The sequence below is a fragment of the Euprymna scolopes genome, chromosome 27 (assembly GCF_053919585.1).
Source record: "Euprymna scolopes isolate OS-2025 chromosome 27, ASM5391958v1, whole genome shotgun sequence".
In the NCBI taxonomy this organism is placed as follows: domain Eukaryota; kingdom Metazoa; phylum Mollusca; class Cephalopoda; order Sepiida; family Sepiolidae; genus Euprymna; species Euprymna scolopes.
Genome location: NC_136508.1, coordinates 87,758,726 through 87,779,861, shown reverse-complemented (window position 1 = coordinate 87,779,861; position 21,136 = coordinate 87,758,726). Strand labels below are relative to the sequence as shown.

The following is a 21,136-nucleotide window of genomic DNA, read 5'->3' as shown; positions in this document are numbered from 1 at the left end:
AAGAAAATTATGTGTGAACATACTGAAGACTTGACAGAAACAACAAAAACAATATTAGAGGGGGGGGGGGGGTAGTTTCACAAAAATTTAATGTGAAATAACTCGCCATTTCCAGGCCATTTTAGGACAGTTAACCAGTTTATTTTTTATGGGAGATAAATCATGTGCATTTTTTTTTAAGGAAAGATCTATTTTTTGTTTGTTTTAGACGCTTGTATGTGGTATTTTGTTGGGGAGGGAGGCTTGCCACTCAAACTGGATAAAATAAAAAATACTGTTAGAAACCCACTCAATATATGTTACCGTGATATAGGCTGACATATTCGGTGAGTTTTTAACAGTATTTTGTATAGTTTTTTATATTTAACTCCTTTTCTCAAACTTACCGTGTCAAAGAGAGTCGGGCATCATTTTTAATTTTCCAATACAACGCTAAACACTGTTTTTCGAACTGAATAAACATGTTACATTAAATAAAAACACTAAAATAATATCCAGTTAGGTAGAAAAGTAACTTATCTAGCAATCTTGCAGTTAAGTCCCGGCAAGGTTCGACATCTCTAGAAGGGTCACATCAGTATTTTACACCGTCAAATCACGAATATTACGAATTATTAGTTTTAAAATAATAAAAATTAAAGTTTAAAAAAAATAAAAATAAATAAAAAATGTAATATAAATAGTTTAATATTGGAAGTAAACACTTGATTAAATAAAGTAAAAATATTTTTATATATTTATAACTATTTATTTAACAGAAAAAAAGAAACAATTTTTAGAAAGTGTATTATTGTCTTAACAGAAAAACGAAAAAATAAAATCTGAAGTAATGAACCATGTAACAAAATATAAATTTATATATATACAAAATAAATCAACTTTGAAAATCAAATATTTCTTAAAAAGTGTATTGTTGTCTTATGCTTTTAATAATTCGTGGAAATACGTGTCCTTTCTCACGCCGTCTCCACAACTCTTCCATTAGATGGGAATGGAACAAATCTTCATTAGTCGCTACCATCCTCATCTTCCTTTTCACACGTGACCAGAATCCCTCCAGTTTATTAAATATTAATTACATATTTTTTAATTTTAAAACTTTAATAATTTTTATTTATATTTTAAAACTAATAATTCATAATATTCATGATTTGACAATGTAAAATACTGATGTGACCCTTTTAAAGTTGTCAAACTTTGCCAGGACTTAACTGCAAGACTGCCATAATACAAACGAGATTGATATTTATTTTGGAAAAAAAGTTTGGGCTGTCCGCAATAAAACATTGTTTAAATTCGCTGTTCAAAACTAATGCAATAAATAAAAGTGCATGCAAGCTATATATCTACAAAAGTTTATTTTGTTTTTTAACCAGGTTTTTAAATTTGACCAGAAAATGTGAGAAATTGTAACAGATTCTGCCGAATTGGTTGGGATTGTTATTATATATTCTTAAAACCGAATAGTTCTAAACTAATGTTATTCTGATAACAAAAGTAGCTCTAATTAAACATGTATTTCCATTTTTTTCTTAATTACAAAACCTTACCGAAAACGCCATTTTATAACGTTCACATTTTTATCACTTTATTTACTTAAAACTCTTAAAATATATAATGTACATTCATATTAATTCATTTGAAAGTATATTCATTTCGAAACAAAACAGTAGTATTTTGAAGACTTGAAGTGCTTTGGTTTAAAAAATATAGCTATTTTAGTAGAACTACCTTAAAATCTGATTATCCAAAGCGTTTTATTGTTCGTGTGCATTACTAATAATAGAGAGCCTTATTGGAAAAGAAGAGATTGAAGCAGTCTATCTAAATGCCAGGTCATTTAAAGTTTACATTCAATATGCAAACAGTTTCAAAATATATTTAATTGCTTTATACGAAATGTCCAGAATGTGCTCTGGGCAAGTGCTTTTGTCATGTTATTTAGAAGCTCATCTTTAATTTTAATGGCTTTAAATAGCTATACACATGAAAAAATTGAAATAGCTTGAAATATTTCAATATTGGTATGCATAGAAAGAGCTTGATGAGCTAAGAAAGAATCTTTTTAAATTTTTAAAATCTGATTAAAATTAAGGAAGTTATGGCTATTTTTGTGCCTCACACGTTTGGATATTTTTCCCTCTTTAAGACCATATGCGTTTCGTCACATTTTTTACACTACTTTTTCAGTAAAAATATCATATCTTTGTTAAAGCACAAGACTAAGAAATGAAATTTACCATATAAGTGTATTTTTGTACAAGGAATCAAAATATGCAACTGAAAATCTCCCAAAATTTATGGTTTCCAAATAATCTGCAGTAAATGTGCATAAATATGCAGCAATTCCTTAAAAATGCCATGTATCCATAAACAGAAAAGTTGGAGAACTCAAAGTTGAATTGTAATGTGCTTTATGTACAAAAAACTTAAATCTAAACATAAGACAATTTAAAAATGAATATATTGCAATATTTCTTTGGTATTATTGTAGATTAACACCTTCTGTTTAACCCCACTCAACTCCTTCTGACCACCCCTCCAAAATGTGATTCTACCTTTTTAGGAAATTATGTATAAAATGCCATGAAAAACTTTAATGAAAGATAAACAAATTATTTTAAAATTGAATGTAAAATAATTTCCTATTACAGGTCATTCTAGCATTTTAGGGCAGTTAACTTTTTTTTTCTATGGGAAAATATGCATGCTTTTTTTTCATTTTTAAGATGATTATGTGTAGTTTTAAGAGGGTTTCTATGCAATGAGAATATGGGGAGGGTTGCCATTCGGACTTTGAATTAATTGTAGGGCTAAGGAAAATTATGTGTGAACATACTGAAAACTTGACAGAGACAAAGCTAACAAAAACAATATTAGAGGGGGGAGCGGTTAGTTTCACAAAAATTTAATGTAAAATAATTCACCATTTCCTGGCCATTCTAGCATTTTAGGACAGTTAACCAATTTATTTTTATGTGTATTTTTCTTTAAGGAAGGATCTATTTTTTGTTTGTTTGTTTTAAATGCTTGTATGTGGCTTACAGAGGTATTTTGTTGGGGGGGGCTTGCCACTCGAACTTAGTGTTATTGTTAGGGTTGAAGAGTGTTTTAGGAGGAGACTTGCCACACATAATTTGGATTAGAGGTGAAGTCAAAGAAAATTCCATAAATTTGTTGATTTCTATTTTCGAGGTTGAAGGTGTTAATTCCATAGGCCGTTTATACTACGCTGGAGCAGGTTGTAAAAATATCTTTCACTTAATAAGTAGAAAAAAAAAAATAACGAAATAAAAAGCTTCCTAATTGTAGTTTGATGTGTTTTCTAACTGCTTTTAAAATTTCAAGAATATTGATATAGATTTTGAGGGTTTGTATTACTATACACAGATTCGAAAAAGTTGTCAAAAAACAAATATATAACAAATAAATGTTATCAAAAGCAAGTTACTTTTCTACCTAACGGGGTAATTTTTTAGTGTTTTTATTTAATGTAACATGTTTATTCAGCTTGAAAACAGTGTTTATCGACGTTTTGGAAAATTTAAAATGGCGCCCGACTCTCGAAACGGTAAGTTTGGGGAAAAGAGTTAAAAATAAAAAAGACAAAATACTGCTAGAAACTCGCTCAATATATGTTACCGTGACATAGGCTGACATATATTCGGTGAGTTTTTAACAGTATTTTGTATAGTTTTTTTTATTTTTAACTCCTTTTCTCAAACTTACCGTGTCAAAGAGAGTCGGGCCGGACGCCATTTTTAATTTTCCAATACATCGGTAAACACTGTATGTTTTTCGAGCTGAATAAACATGTTACATTAAATAAAAACACTAGAAAATTATCCAGTTAGGTAGAAAAGTAACTTCTCTTGCCTTTGATAACATTTATTTGTTATATATTTGTTTTTTGACAACTTTTTCGAATCTATGTATAAACGAGATTTTGATATTTTGATTTTGAAAAAAAAACATTTGTGGCTGTTCGCAGTAAAACATTGTTTGAATTCGCTGTTCAAAACTAATTTAAAGAATAAAAGTGCATGCAAGCTATATATCTACAAAAGTTTATTTTGTTTTTTTTTAACCAGGTTTTTAAATTTGACGAGAAATGTGAGAAATTGCAACAGATTCATAATGCCGAATTGGTTGGGATTGTTATTATACATTCTGAAAACCGAATAGTTCTAAACTAATGTTATTCTGATAACAAAATAGCTCTAATTAAAACATAAGAACATTTATATTCATATTTTCATGTTTTTCTTAATTCGTTCTTGAATAAAAATTAAAGAACGCGTGTTGTTTATACTGTGCTGTGCTATGGCTGATTCTACAGGCTGGAGCTGCTGCTGCTTCTAGTAATACTAACTTCATTTGACCAAATTCGAGAAATAGAAAAAAATTTTTTTTCGGATAGGTCCTTTTAAATTATCAATTACCGCGGTCCTACTCAACATAAAATAATACTTTTAATTGATAAAGATAGCAAAAAGATTGATTTACTTACTACTGGGTGTCCGAAGAATTTTTTCAAAATGTTCGATACATGTCATATTAAAGTCTTATTTTTAACACGACAAAAAAAGAAATGGTCAAAAATATTTCGGACACTTAACAGTATTAAGATTAACACCTCTTCTGATTGGTTCCCAAATTTCATGACAAAATTCTTCATACAATCACGGTATGGACCTTTAGAAAACAGGGGGGGGGGTCATTACAAAACCTTACCGAAAACGCCATTTTATGACGTTCACATTTTTATCACTTTATTTGCTTAAAACTCTTAAAATATATAATGTACATTCATATTTATTAATTCATTTGAAAGTATATTCATTTCCGAACAAAACAGTAGTAATTTGAAGACTTGAAGTGCTTTGGTTTAAAAAATATGGCTATTTTAGTAGAACTACCTTGAAATCTGATTATCCAAAGCGTTTTTTCGTCCGTGTGTATTACTACTTTAAAATGTATATAAATAAAACGGTAAATGTATGCATGAAAATATATAACAGAAACTCTTAAACTACTGATCACAAAACTAAAATTAACAGGAAATAGTAATCAAATACCAATGGTGGTTTATAAGGAGTAAAATACTTGTTTGAATGGATGAATAACACAAACACGTCAGTAAGTTGAAATGCAAAAATGTTCATTTCAACTTGCCAACATTTCAATTACCTTAGCATATGTACAAACTTATTCATTGCATAAAGTGGTTTAATTGTAAATCTTATCTATCTTTTGATAGCTCAAACAGTAGGAAACATGGCTTGAGCACTAAATGCTTTGGTTTTGATTCTAGCTGATTGCACCAAAGTCATTTTTTTTATTTAATCTTTTGAAATCAGTACTATATATTAGGTACAATATGATCAACAATACAGAATTGGCTCTGTAATAAATAAGAAATCTGCACTAATTAAAATATGAGTTTGATGATCTAAGAAAGAATCTTAAATTTTTTTTTTTAAATCTCACTCAAAATAAGGATGTTATGGCTATTTTTGTGCCTCACACACTTGGATATTTTTCCTTCGATAACTATGTCACATATTTTTACACTACTTTTTTGTTAAAACACAAGACTAAGCAAAGACATTTGCCATAAGCGTTCTCTTGTACAAGGAATTTGAATATGGAACTGAAAATCTCCAGATGGTTCAAAGGTAATCTGTTAAATGCACTTAAATATGCTGCAACAGCATAAACATTTCATGTATCCAAAAGTTAGAATGCAAAGTTGAATTGTAATGCATTTTATGTACAAGAAACTTAAGTCCAATACTAGGATAGTTAGAAATGAATATATTGTAAGATTTCTTTGGAATCCTTGTAGATTAACACCTGCTAAATCAACCTCACCTGCCTCCCTCAAATATGTGATTCTCCTTTCTCTTATGCAATTACATAATACTGAAAAACTGCACAATTGAAATATGAAACCATCTAGCAATTCAGCCCGGCTTTACTTGGGCCCTATGTTCTGTTCATAACTATTTGCTACATATATATATATATATATACACACATTATATATATTAAAAAGTTTGACTCATGTCCAGATAACCTACATCTAAAATTTCAAGTGTTTAGACCCAAAATTGGCAGAGGAGTTTGGTAATTTTCAATTTTTTAGTCTCCTCCAAGGCCAGAGATTTTCAGGAAATATCAAATAATTTATAATTCATATACACAACCAGGAAAACAAATAACTGATTGAAACATTGGTAAAGGTGCAGTATGTTTCCACCCTCAAAAACCCCTTTTAAATTACCACTTCTATAGGTTCTGAGAATGCTAACTAAAATAATGTTTAAAATTCCAGGAAACAAGTAGTTTCCAAGATATGAAGAAATTACAGTTTTAAAAAGTCTGGGATCACTTGTATATTAATTTAACATAAAATGAACACCCACTTTATAGCCAACCTGGGTGGGGGGTGGGGGTCTTTCTTTTTTTTTTTTTAGGGGTAGTGTTTATTTGGTAATTGTGGCCTGGTAGCACACCATAAAACCTACCTTAAACTTTTTTTTTAAAGGTTTTCGTGTGGGCTGAAAATAAATATCGCTTTTAAATTTTTCGCAAATAAGTATTTTTCTGGGCATTAAGCAATGTAATTATTTATTATAAATGATGGCCACTTGTATGTGCAAGTGTGCATATTTTCGCTTTATACCCGAAAAAATTTTTAAAAAGGTTTGGTGTTGGTTTATCAGGCCACAATAACAACTCCCACAAATAGTGGCCATAAAGTGCTCATTTTACATTAAATTAACATAGAAAAGTGATCCCCCACTTTCTGAAACTATAATTTCTTCATATCTTGGAAACTACTCGTTCCCTGGAATTGAAACCTATAATAATGGTAATTTTAAACATTTTATGGCTGTAAAAAGTACAAAAAATAGGCTCTGGATGAGCTCATTAATGTGCAACCTTAAGGGCAAAGGTCATAGCCAATTCAGGTCATTACCTTTCCAACAAGCCTTCATTTGTTAAATTCTGATCATTAGTTGATGAGATTTGGAACTTATAAGTTTGCCCCTCTAACTGCTCTAAAAGGCAATAATGGCCAAGGATTCATACATTAAATATACAAAACTGGGTCTCCATCTTTTAAATTATTTTTATCTTTCATTTAGGGTATTTACAATCACCTTATAAAAAAAAAAAAAAAAAAAAAAAGTTAAATTGACGGTCAAGTATATTTAAAAACTAATGTTTCTTGTAGGAACCACTATTATATAAAAGAACTATAAACCACATTAAATTGTTTTTCAAAATATACCTTAATAAAAAAAAGCTGAAAATGTCTTCTCAATTATTAAATTATTTCTCTTATAGGTTCATAAGAGTAGTGGTTGATGGGCAGAAATCAGAAGTTCTCAATATTAATGCTGGAGTCCCTCAGGGGTCCATCCTGGGCCGGACTCTCTTCCTAATCTACATTAATGATCTTCCAAATCACATCCTTATATCATTCGTAGACATTTATGCTGAGGACATTATCTATGGTAGCATATCTAAGACCGTAAATGACCAAGTTCTGATTCTCTCTTCTCTGATCTTAAGCAAGAAGTACAATGGGGAAAGAGGTGACTGGTTACTTTTAATGCATCTAAAACCAAGCTTTTATTTTTACATCAACGCTCTGATCCCCATCTGGCATCAATTGAAATGAATGGTTCTCGTCTTGGGGAGGCCTCATATTTTGACAAGCTTCTGGATTTGACCTTTACTCCTGATCTTAAAAAACCAGCACGTGAAACTAACATGAACGTTTTCTAGGTCAAACATGACATCATGGTCGCAGTAGTCGTGGAAAAGGGAAAATGAAGGAACGATTTTTTGCTACACCCTCACTGTACAAACCTGGTGATTTTAGGGTGACGGAATTAATGTTTTTGGCCAATTTTTCGATATTTGTTGGGCGAAGGTTTGAGCTTTAAAATAATACCTATCTAGCGAAAATCTGGCTTGTGGCAAAAGTTTTTGCGAGACATACAAACATTTTAGCTTTATATACATATATATATATATATATATATATATAGCATTTGTGAAAAACTTAAAACAGATACAGAGAAAAAAAATGCAGATTGCCACATCAGAAATAAATGAAGTGGGTGTACCATGGGATTAAAGAATACACAACCAATTGGGTAGTTAATTTTTAACAAAATTTAACATCTGTGTGACAAATTTTATAGTAAAGCAAAAATTTTGCAATCCCAACCACACTTCATAAATCCAATGACAAAAAAGAATAAGATTGAAAATAATGCCAGGATAAGTTATCTCAAAAGATTTTCAGCTAATTGCCCTATAATGGTTTGACACATAACTGGTTAGGGAAGTTCACATCGTTAATTACAGAATCATCATAATCTATAACAAGGACACTGAATAAGTGTTTATATCAGAAAGCAAAATAGAAATGCTTCAGGTATAATAAAATTGATAACATTCTTTACATTAAAACAAAAGACAAAAATGATGATGCAATAGTTCAATGCCATTAACTTCCTTTTCTCCCATGTCGTCTAAAACATGTAATCACTTCTGATAAATATTTAAAGCATTTTTACTCATTTCAGAATCAAATCTTGATAATGAAGACTTGATAGTTCATTTGATGATATTGGTCTCTTTTTTTTTTTTTTTTTTTTTAAATTATTATTCTCTACTATAATAGCCTCCTGATCACTAGGAAGACTCAAATTATCAGCAGACTTTCCTGGTGGCAAAAGTAAATTTGGAGACAGTTTTTAGAGACAAGTTGCTTAAAACAAAACTAATTGGAGGAAAGCATATTCATACCACACCTGATAGTATAATTGAAACTTAACGATTTGCAAAGCCATTTGAACCATAGCTACTTGCCTACTTCATTTGCATAGAATCTATAGATAGGAAAAAAAAAAAAAAAATAAATACAAGGGATTGCTAAATAGAGAAGTAAGCGGCAATGCCGTGATATCTGTTGGCACTAGGGCTTCATGGGTTAAAAATAAAATTAAAAAATTCAAATACATTTTAATAATCCTACAAATGTTTTAATGCAAGCCAGTTTGTGTCAGTATAAAACAACTTTTTAGACAAACTTGCCATTGGCAAGAAATGAAATAATGTTCGTAAATAGACTGACCAGGTCATGAAGCAATTGAAGCTGAGTGACAACTTCAGTGTCATAATTCAATCAAAGAAGCCATTCTATTTTTTTTCTGTTTTTGGCTGGTCTTCTGTTTGGGTTTTTTTTTTATTTTTAGTTTTTTTTTTATCTAGAACAATTCCAGTATGGGACCTTATGTCCGGTTTGTTTTGATTTTTCTTTTTTTTTGACAGTGATCGAGGGGGGGGGGCTTCTTGATTTAATGTTTCTGTTTGTTGGTTTGGGTATTCTGTTTCCATTTCATCTTCAATTTGATTTTTAGGGATTGGGGTTCTAGATCTGGAGTTTGAATGGGACCTTATAACTTTTGTTTTGGTTTTTCTTTTGTTTTGATGGTGTTCGATAGGAAGATTCTTGTTTTGGGGTTTCTGTTTGTTGACTTGGATATTCAGTCTCCATTTCACCAGGTTCTGTTAAATTTTTGGGGAGTATTTCTGTTTGTTTTGCTGGTTTATTATTTGGGTTTAAGAAAATTTGTTCTTGGGAACATTGGCCTTTAAGAGGGGAGGTTTGGGTTGGGGAGGAGACAAATACTTTATTGGGTTCTTTTCTAGTTTTAATTTTTCTAGTTTTTGAAAGTGTTGTAATTTTAGGTTTTTTTAAAAGTTAAGCAATTCGTTTGGTTCTAGATGTACCAGTTTTTCAATAAGTTCGTATTTATCAGGCTGGTTGCTGGGATTTGTTTTTTTGTTATTTTTACATGTTTTTTCATATGACTCCTTCCACTATTGTCTTCACTTCTAAGATATTTTTCGTTTATGTTTTGTGACTAAGATTTCTTTTTCAGTTTTCCATCGTTCAGTTTTTTTTTGAATAGGCAGGGTGCTCGCCTTGGCAATTTATACATTTGGACTCGCGACATTCTTGTTCATTGTGACTCGTTTCTTTAGAGCCACATTTAGCGCACGTGGGATGACCTCTGCAGACACCTCTATGGTGACTGAATTTTTGACAGTTGAAACATCTCAGAGGATCTGGGATGTATATTTCAACTGGGTCTATGGTGTAACCAATTTTAATTTTAGGTGAAATTTTTGGAGTGTTAAATGTAATATAAGTATGGGTTGATATTTTTTTTAAATTTTTCTTTATATAGATTCTTTTATAGTTAACGACTCCTTGTTTGCTCAGTTCGTTCTGGATTTCTTCTGGTGAAGCAAGTGATAGTTCCCGGCTTCGGATAACTCCTTTGAATTGATTTAATCTATTGTGTGGAGTGACTTTTATGTTATGGAAAGTTTTCATATTTTCTAAGTTTAGGCTTTGGCTTATTGTCTCAATCTTGATTAATAGGTTACCATCTTTTTTTTTTTTTTTTAGCTATTTTTGGGTTTATTTTCTTAGTTGAGCACTTTTTCGATGAGAAAAGAGGACAATTTCGACATCAGAGTTTTATCTAGTGATTCTAATACATAGTACTTGAGGAAATCTGAATTTTCCTCACTTTCTGAGTCCGATAAGGAGTGTTTGGGATTTTTTTTTTTTTTGTTTTGACATAAACATGGATAAGAGTTTCGTTGCCTGTGTTTCCCGCCTACCGATATTGGAACTTATCAAGGGGGAAACTCTTTTAAAGCCCATCTAACCAAGGCAAGGGCCAAAGCGATGTGTTGTGAAAAGGAAGCTTATGAACTCGTCCTCCAAAACCTTCAATCATCAGGATTCCGATCCAAAGTGTCAGATGGCCTCATTGAGGGACTTTTACCCTCTGCTGGGGGGCAGTCAGTGTATTCTAATGCCCATCGACAGGGGAGTTGAGGGGTTGAAATGGTATGGTTTAAAAATCAAATGTCCATATAGATGGGTAACTCGTATAGTTGGGGATTCATCCCCATTTCTTCAGAAAATACTAACCTTTAACTTTATGTGCAGCTGCAGCGCGCACTTCGGCTTCACAATCTTTCAACAATCCTTGAAAAGCCAGCACTAGGTCATTCTTTGTGATTTCAGGGCCAACAGCTTTTTGTAACTAAAAAGAAAAAGATTAATATTACTTGCAGAATTTTTTTTTTTTTTTTTTTTAAGTTTCAAAAATTAGTTTTTGTTGAAAAGTTTTAATTGTTCTAGGAAAAGAAGTGAATTTTAACACCGATATAATTTATAATTAATTGAACAAATCATTTATCTCTAAGCTGTCTATATTTCTCACAGCATGTTGATTTATGCACAAGATAAATTGTCTGTGTGTACATTTCCCTACCAAACTACTGTCAATTTTCAGTCTACAGACATAAGGGTATTGAAATTTGAGAAAACATTTTTAATCAGTTTTCAGCCAGAAATTTAGCTGTCAAGGGGCCAAAATTCAACGATTTGACCTTTGAAAACTACCAAACTCAGTCAAATTTAGGTTTAAACACTTGAAATTTTAGATGTAGGTTACTTGGACATGGATCAAACTTTAATTTGATTGGAGCCCAAACAATAAATGTTAAGGGGGTCAAAGTTAAAAAAATTTGACCTGTGGTCTCCAGCAAACTAGTCAGCCAATTTTGGGTCTAAACATTTGAAATTTTACATAAAAGGGTATTCAGACATGCAGCAAGCTTTTTAATCAATAATTCCTCCCACTTTATCTGGGATAAACCTAAACAGATTCCATGAACAAAGCTTAGAACTGCACGCCTGTGGAATGGTCTTCCATTTTCCTACTGACTATGATATGGTTGTCTTCCAGTCCAATGTAAACAAGTTCTTGATGAGCCATTCCACTCAAGTTAACAAATTTGCCAAATTTACATTACTAACAATTACAATTGACTACTGCACACTCTCGAAGCCTTATCCTCGAATGGCCACTGAGCCTTGATAAGTGGTTATGCGTATGTAAAAATCAGTTTTTGGGCAAAAATATAGCTGCCAAGAGGTCAAAATTGAAAGAGTTGACCTTTGCAGACTTTATCAAACTCCAATTTTGGGTCTAAACACTTGAAATTTTAGATGCTGGTTACCTGGACACGAGTCAAACTTTTTAATATATATATATATATATATATATATATATATATATATATATATATAATGATGATGATTCGTACGACAGCTAAATCTCTCAAAATGTTGAGGTCCAGCAACAAGCAAGAGCAAGATAGCCAGCAACAAGTTAAACTGCAGACCAGCTTAATGCAGGTATTGGTCTCCCGCTTTATGGTTTGTTTTTTTTAAATCAGAGATTTGCTTCTCCTAGAGGGGTTGCCTTCACCATAGCTTACCGGGGCCCTCTCCACCCCACATACACATGGAAATAAACACATGCATGCATGCACACACAGGCACACATAAGCATGTACTTATATATGAATACACACGTACACATGCACATTAGGGTAGGTCGATTTTGGAATGGTAACAGGCCTAGGGTTAGGAAAGTTGCAATTTGCCAGAAAAACATGACCACATGATATCTTTCCCTTAATTTGTGTCTATATTTGAGGAAATGACTTTAAATGAGGAAATAATTTATGATTCTACTACGATAACGGTGTTATCAAACGATATATGCCGGTAAAATTTAGACTAGGCATTAAAACAAATGCAATATTTTGATGTAAAACTATTTTTATGAGAAATATTCATGCTCGTCTTCTAAAAATAGAATAATAGTTAAAAAATGATATACTATAAAATATATAGTTTAAAATACAAATTCCAATTTAAAAAACGGTGAAATTCTCGCGATACGGAATTATCTCCCTTTTATATTTTTTTATATTAGTGTCTAAATATTGCCATTCAAACACGTGTAAAAACATTTCAATACATTTCATTTTTAAATTAATATTTTTATATGCATATTTAATAAAAACATAAGTTGTTTTCAAGTAAAAAAAATATTGAGAGTTTCCGTTTGATTTTCAAGGCATTTTACTGAAAACGTAAGTAAATAAAGACACTTTTAATTGTTGTTTACATTCACAGCGATTTCCATTTGGATTATTTCAGTTTTCTGTTGCACAACATTCTAATTACATGTATTTTAAAAAATTTTAAATAGACTTAATTATTTTAAAGAATTTTTAAATATTTCTGTTATAATTTTTTTTTGTATACTATTGTTTTACAAAATTGTTTAACCTCGTTGGAAGGCAAGCCTAAAGTAGGCACCTCCAAAGTCCACCACGAAATTACCCCCCCATATGTAACACAATGTAATTTTATTATAAGTTAATATTACTGACTTAATTACTTAAAAAAAAAAAGGTAATTTTTTATTTAAAAGTTGTTTTTCATTGTTTAAAATTCAAAGTTCTGACGTTGGTCAATGAAAAAGAAATCCTTCAAGACCAAGTCAATTAAAATTTTTCTCCAATGGTGTTTCAGCTTTTCCCATATGAAAAACCGACCATGTCTAAGTTTAACCCCATAGAGGGGGGTGGGAAGTAAAATTAGATGCTGTAAATATTTATTCTATTCAAAATTTATTTCTCTATTGTAAAAATTTTAGATTTATTCTGTATAAATTAAGAAAATGTGGTTTTCATTACTAAAAATACTTTATTTTAAATAAATAATTTCTTTTATTATTTTTGTCATGATTTACCAAAGCCATAAATCGTTTAAAAATAAATAAGATGGTTGGATTTCATGTTATTTCATTGTTTTCAATTAAGTAATATTCAGTAAATGTGTATAACGTCTGATAACCTACTACAATATATTTTCTTGTAAGATATTTCAATAAAAATGGTTGGAAAAAGATACACAATAATTTGTACTCGCAGTAAAGATGCAAGAAAATTTTCAGGTCCACCTGCCCCATTAGATAAAACGGAACCACCCATTTTCCGGCAAGTTATCCAATACAGCTATTTTCTTTTAAATACATATCCAGACTTAACAGAGGTAGATATTTCTAAAATAATAGCAAAGGATATAATTGGCATTTGGAAGGCAGTTAACCCTCATTTACCTCTAATAAATGAAAAGTCTATAGTGAATAAAGTGAAGATCTTATGTTCCCAGAAAGCAAAACAGATAAATAGAAAATTTTTATCTGCATTCCAAGAAAAACTTTTCCAGGAAAAGTTATATACGCTGTTTGACATTGCTTCTTGCACATGCAAACTACCCATTTTAAGCTGTGATGACAAAAATGTTAAGTGCAACAAGGAACATTGCCAGACTAAGCACATACTTTGTACCTGTCCTTTGGAAAAGAAGGACAGATTATTTTCTGTTTTATTTTTTTATGTTTGATTAACAAAGTCATGTAAATTTAAATTAAATGGATTTCCATGCTTGCATTTAATGCTTAAACACTTGTAAAAGCAATTATTACCATTTTCATATGAAATAATATTTTGATATTAATGTGTTTGTACAAAATATAACATTTTATATTTCAGGTTCCAGTGGAAGAGAGGGAATATTTAAAAGATCAAAGAGCTAAAAATGAACCCAAGGGTACTTTCCAGCTTGGTCCAATAGACAAAGCAGACATAAAAAATGTAAAAGGAAAACAGAAAGATTAGAACAACAAAAGAGTCTGTTCATCTAATGATGTGTCAACATCTGATAATGAGGATGCTGTTCTTTCCCACACCAGTCCTAATAATGATTCAACAGATGTTGCATACTTTGAGCAAGAGAGACATCACACAGACCCTTACAGTCTTCTCAAGATCCCTCGATATACTATGGAATTAATCAGGGGTGATATTTCTTCCAACCTTGGAGCCAGCCTTGCTAATACGTTGATTTTAGATTTAGAGGCCATGGGCCTTCTCAAATCTAATGTTGATATAAAAGATATTATCGTTGATAAATGCAAAATAGATAGACAAGAGGAAAGAATGAAAGAAAATGCCCATCAAAGACACGGTGAAATCGTTAATAACCTTGTTTGTATTGGGGTTGATGGGAGAAATGATAATACATTGTTGTAAAGAGATTTTGGGGCCAAATGGAGAGAAAATATTTAAAAAAAAAAAAAAAAGCAAAGGGATCAGAACGCCATTTGACCTTCACAGCAGAGATGGAACACAAAAGTGAATATCTCACTCAGTTATTCCTAATATTGGTGCTGTTCTGAAAGAATACAACAGTGAATCTACAATTAAAGCTATTTTAGTAGACAACACAAATACAGGTTGTGAGGCTGGACTTTAAGCACTTTTTGAGAAAAAACTGCAAAGTTACATACCATAGGTTGTTCTTTACACCAAAATGAACTTCCATTTAGAGCTCTTTTTAAACATAGATGGAATCACAAAAAGCCCTTCAACTTTCGAGGTCCTCTAGGTAAATTATGTAGTAATAATTATAATCATTTATCCCAAGTAATATTTACACCGGTCGGTTGTCCTCTGGATATTTGTTTTACGGCTGAGGAAATAAATGAACTAACCTCTGACCAGAGATTTTTATTCGAATATGCACTTGGCATTTCTAGAGGAAAAGTTGACCCTAAATTTGCTGCCTGGAAAATTGCGCCTCTACATCAGGCAAGATGGTTAACTTTGGCCATCAGACTAATGCGTTTATGGACACGAGGTGCCTATCCTCAAGAAATGTCTGGCAAACTCCAGCCTTATTAAATTTATAGTCGAAGTATATGCAGTTATCTTTTTATTTCAAACCAGCTAAGTTCCATAACCAGCAACTGTATATTTTCAATATGATCAAGAAACAGCCACCTGAAATTCAGCACATTACATTAAAAATTTTACAGCTTTTGCTTTGCTAACTGAAAATATATTGTATGCTATGGTAAAATCCGATGACCTCGAAGCAGCAATAAAAATTTTTTTGTCAATTTGGTAAGTAACAATTCATGCATATAATATTGATTAAATTGGTCTTGTCGATTTATCAAGTCATTTTAAATTTATGTTTGCATTTCATTATAAACATTAAAATAGATAAGCTTACACTTTTAAGTTAGCTCAATAAAGTAATTTTTTTATTTTTCAGAAAAGAGGAGCTGGCGAAAAAAAGATTAAAAATAACACAAATCAACTTTAATGCCAATCATTGGTCTGAATTAATTGACCTTTCACAGAGTGGAGTTTGTGAACGCATTTACAGAAACATTTTCTGAAGATGAACTTTTGAATTCACTGATGAATGGAATTAAGTTGAAGTTGCCAGATTTGCCCTCACATTCACAAAGTGTTGAAAGAGCAGTTAAATTAACAACCGAAGCTTCTGAATCAGTGTATGGGTTTGAAGCAAGACAAGCATATAACTGCAAAGGTGTTGTGTCGGTAAATGAGGCCTGCGTTCGCTTCTAAGGGATCTTACATACAGCAATTTGATGCAATATGTTACTGAAGAGGATACACATTTTCTTTTTTATAACAAAAACAATTACCTGTTCTTTCAATCTTTTAAAGTATTATCACTTCCAATTTCATTAAGGAAGTTAAAAAAACGAATGTTGGAGCTGCCAGAGCTAACAGGGGAGGGGGTAAATTTTTTTAATTCTAGTTATCTTTTATCTGTTTTACCTTATTCATTTTATTTTAATGCAACAAAATAACATTTTGGGGTTTAAATATTGAAAATAATTTTTCTAACCAATTTATAGGGAAAATATATAAAAAACAAAAATTTTTCAATTTGTTTTATGCAGATGATCTTTAATATTATTTACTCAAATAATAGTGCAAGTAAGAGATCTAATTTTTTGTACGAGTATTTAGGTATACTACTACACAACTTTCCTTGGGCTAGTAGAGTTGATTTTTTAAAAAAGTGAAAATCGACCTACCCTAATGCACATACATGTAAAATACACATGAAGGAGCGTTCCAAAAAGTCATATCCTCAATGATCCAGACGAAGGTGATGGGTACAATTCAAGGAGTTAGAAAAAAAATCCAAAACAAACTAAATATACATATAATCAAACGAAAAATCACAATTGAATAGAACAGCGTTTCAAACGGCTGGAGTTTTTCTTCTTTTTTTTTTAAATGCTTGTATATAAAAACTCACGTTCCGAAGGCAGACAACGATGAACTTCACACATTATTTACAAGTAAATATACATAGAATCAGACGAAAACTCCAAATAAACAGAAACGTTTCAAACATATAATATATATATATATATATATATATATAATATATATATAATATATATGAACAAATGATTAATAAAACATGTTAAAAGACATCTTGAAAAAGAGTTAAAAACATTTAATTTTAAATAGGAAGCACAAGATAAGTGGATAGTCCTTAATCTGTAGAGTTTCGAAAAAATACTCTCCTCCTCAGAGGGCAGGAATTAGCAAAATGCGAGATCGGATTTTGCATGTAGAAGTATTTAATGAAACTATAAATAAGTCACAGATCTTACTTGGTTAAAAAAAGGGTGAGGTAAGGGGAATAAGAGGTAAAAGAAAAATGATAAGATTTCACATGAATGTATAGTCCGGTGAAGGGTAAAAAAATCCAAGAATGGTAAAATCCAAACACGGTCGAATTAAAAATTTCCAATCCAACAGGTAAGTTACAAATTGTTCAAAATGAAGAATTCCTTGGAAAAAAAAAATCACAAATGGAAAAAGAAAAGATAAAATGTGCACAGAAAAAGCACCGGAGAGAATATTTAAAACACGTCTGCCAAGGCTGGAGGAATCAAGTAAATTAAGGTTTAAAAAAAAAACCAAAAAAAAAAAAAAACCGGAAAAACGGTGAAAGTTTAAATTTGAAAAGCAAGGTCAAACTGACCCAGACAAAAAGCGTGAAAGTTAGCGTTAATTAGGTCAACTTAAATATGCGCGTGAAAGTCCCAGAATTAAATTAAGAAACACGAGTCGGAGGAACAAATAAATGGCTAAGTTTATGAAATGGAGTGTCTATAATATTAGCAAAAAAATAAATAAATAAATTGAAAATTAAAAAGTTTTAAAAAAATTTAAAAACCTATATATACATATACACACACACATATATATATATATATTATACACACACACACACACACACATATATATATATAGAGACACAAATGCACACATACATGCACATACATACACACGCATATATATACAAACACACACACACACATAAATATATACACATATCCAAAAACATATACAACTTAAACAAAAACATACATACATACAATTTAAGGGGAGGGATTGGGCGGTATCTGCAAACTCCGGAATAAGGCAAATAAATGTGTATGTAAATGCATATAGTAAAATATAAGTAAACAAATACATAGAATAAAAATGAGTAGGCTGATGTATATATTTAATTAATAGGTATACTTATACCATAAAACGGAGACAGCAGATGGGAAACCGGCCAAAGAAATAAAGAAAAACAAATAAAATTAAATATAAAAAGCTTAGAAGGTAAGATAATAATAAAAAAAATATGGGAAAAGATATATATTTGAAGGGTTAAATTAATAGCTATGTAATTTCAAATTTACCATATTTAAATTTGGACATATGTTTGCAATAGGAGATCAGTTCGTTTGTAGAGTTTATTATATTACTACTTTGAGGGGAGGTGATAATAGTTATAGCTTCAGATGTACAGAGGTGACAAGACTTAGATCCTGGAGTATAAGACTTAACTTTTTTTTAGGATGGTCCATTTAATTGAAAAGTGGGTATTGGCAGAATTAAGCTTTTTAACCAGTGTAGTTAGAGAAGTTCCCTGGTTATTATTTGAATTTTGGTTATTGAAAGAAGTGTGGTTTGAAATTCTTTTCTTTATTAAAGTTGAAGTAGCACCAATATATGTATATGTTTTATTAATAGCTCGGTGTCGAGAATTAATATTAATTTGTTGATTTATACTGGGAAGAGAATTTAAATTTTGTTAATTTTGATGAACAGGGTAGGACAATGATTGTAGCAGGATTGGTTTGGAGGGGATAATTAGTGTTGTCATGTTAGGATAGCTGCTATGAAAAATATTATTATAGCTGGTTGTATGATTGAAAATAGAGGGGCTGGTTGATTCGTTTGTTGGATTAATAATTATATCAGAGGGAGGGTCGGAGGAAGGATAATTGGGTGGCAAAATGTTATTGTCTATTATGGGAGAATTGCGTGGGAGCTCTGTAATTGTGCATGAATATATTACATCTTTATGGATGCAATCATTATTGAGTGGGCAAAGATGTTTGTTAATACAATTGCAGTTGAGGTTACAGATTTAGTGGGATTCTTCTTACTGAAAGAACTTAAATACCACTTTAAACATATTCAAGGGGGCCTTTATAGAGACGATTCTCTTTACAACAGCCAGGCCGAGAGAGTACAATACAATTAAAAAATTACATAACTTTTTAATAATTTTGGCCTTTCTATAATTATTGAACTAAATAAAACTTCAGATTTTCTAGACATTACACGTAATCTTAATACTGAAACTTACAACCCCTATCATAAACCCAACCTTACGCTTTTATACGTCCATAAATCTTCTAACCACCCCAATTCAATTATAAAATCTATATTACCATCCGCCTCTAGAATTTCTACGCTCTCAGCCGATAAAAAAAACCTTTAATCAAAATGATACTTTTTTTCAATAATGCCTTAAGAAATTCAGGATACAATGAAAAGATTCAATATAACCATTATGCTCCACCTGTATGCCGTCTTAAATCTGTAATCACACACAATATGACTCGCAAGAAACCAGTTCAAATAAGATCTGCTGCTATCAATAGCAATGGTCCACTCCACAAATATAATCTGAACCAACATGCTAATCGTAATACTTCTAACCCACCCTGTCGCACTAGGAGAAAGAAAAATATTTGGTTTAATAAAACCAATATACCTAAAGAATTCTTCAATATTGTAGAAAACACTTTCAAATACCCACACAGATATAGTTCAATTTTTAATAAAAACTCAAGAATTTCTTATTCTAATATGCCTAATTTAGCACAAAGAATCTTAGCATCTCATAAAAAAAAAAAATTAAATCAGCCCAAAAAATCCCTTTCCCAATCCAACCAAAAATCAACTGCAATTGTATTAACAAACATCTTTGCCCACTCAATAATGATTGCATCCATAAAGATGTAATATATTCATGCACAATTACAGAGCTCCCACACAATTCTCCCATAATAGACAATAACATTTTGCCACCCAATTATCCTTCCTCCGACCCTCCCTCTGATATAATTATTAATCCAACAAACGAATCAACCAGCCCCTCTATTTTCAATCATACAACCAGCTATAATAATATTTTTCATAGCAGCTATCCTAACATGACAACACTAATTATCCCCTCCAAACCAATCCTGCTACAATCATTGTCCTACCCTGTTCATCAAAATTAACAAAATTTAAATTCTCTTCCCAGTATAAATCAACAAATTAATATTAATTCTCGACACCGAGCTATTAATAAAACATATACATATATTGGTGCTACTTCAACTTTAATAAAGAAAAGAATTTCAAACCACACTTCTTTCAATAACCAAAATTCAAATAATAACCAGGGAACTTCTCTAACTACACTGGTTAAAAAGCTTAATTCTGCCAATACCCACTTTTCAATTAAATGGACCATCCTAAAAAAAAGTTAAGTCTTATACTCCAGGATCTAAGTCTTGTCACCTCTGTACATCTGAAGCTATAACTATTATCACCTCCCCTCAAAGTAGTAATATAATAAACTCTACAAACGAACTGATCTCCTATTGCAAACATATGTCCAAATTTAAATATGGTAAATTTGAAATTACATAGCTATTAATTTAACCCTTCAAATATATATCTTTTCCCATATTTTTTTTTTTATTATCTTACCTTCTAAGCTTTTTATATTTAATTTTATTTGTTTTTCTTTATTTCTTTGGCCGGTTTCCCATCTGCTGTCTCCGTTGTATGGTATAAGTATACCTATTAATTAAATATATACATCAGCCTACTCATTTTTATTCTATGTATTTGTTTACTTATATTTTACTATATGCATTTACATACACATTTATTTGCCTTATTCCGGAGTTTGCAG

At 31.0% G+C, this 21,136-nt stretch overlaps 1 protein-coding gene across 2 annotated transcripts in view; it reads right to left on the bottom strand.

Annotated features, from left to right (window-relative positions):
* The window catches only part of LOC145248968 (uncharacterized), a 136,676-nt gene that overhangs the window by 37,474 nt on the left and 78,066 nt on the right, over positions 1–21,136 (bottom strand). For both annotated transcript variants that reach the window (XM_080110778.1, XM_080110779.1), the window contains exon 8: positions 11,039–11,153. In XM_080110778.1, the coding sequence (XP_079966904.1) occupies positions 11,039–11,153 (115 nt within the window). The remainder of the gene's footprint in view (positions 1–11,038; positions 11,154–21,136) is intronic.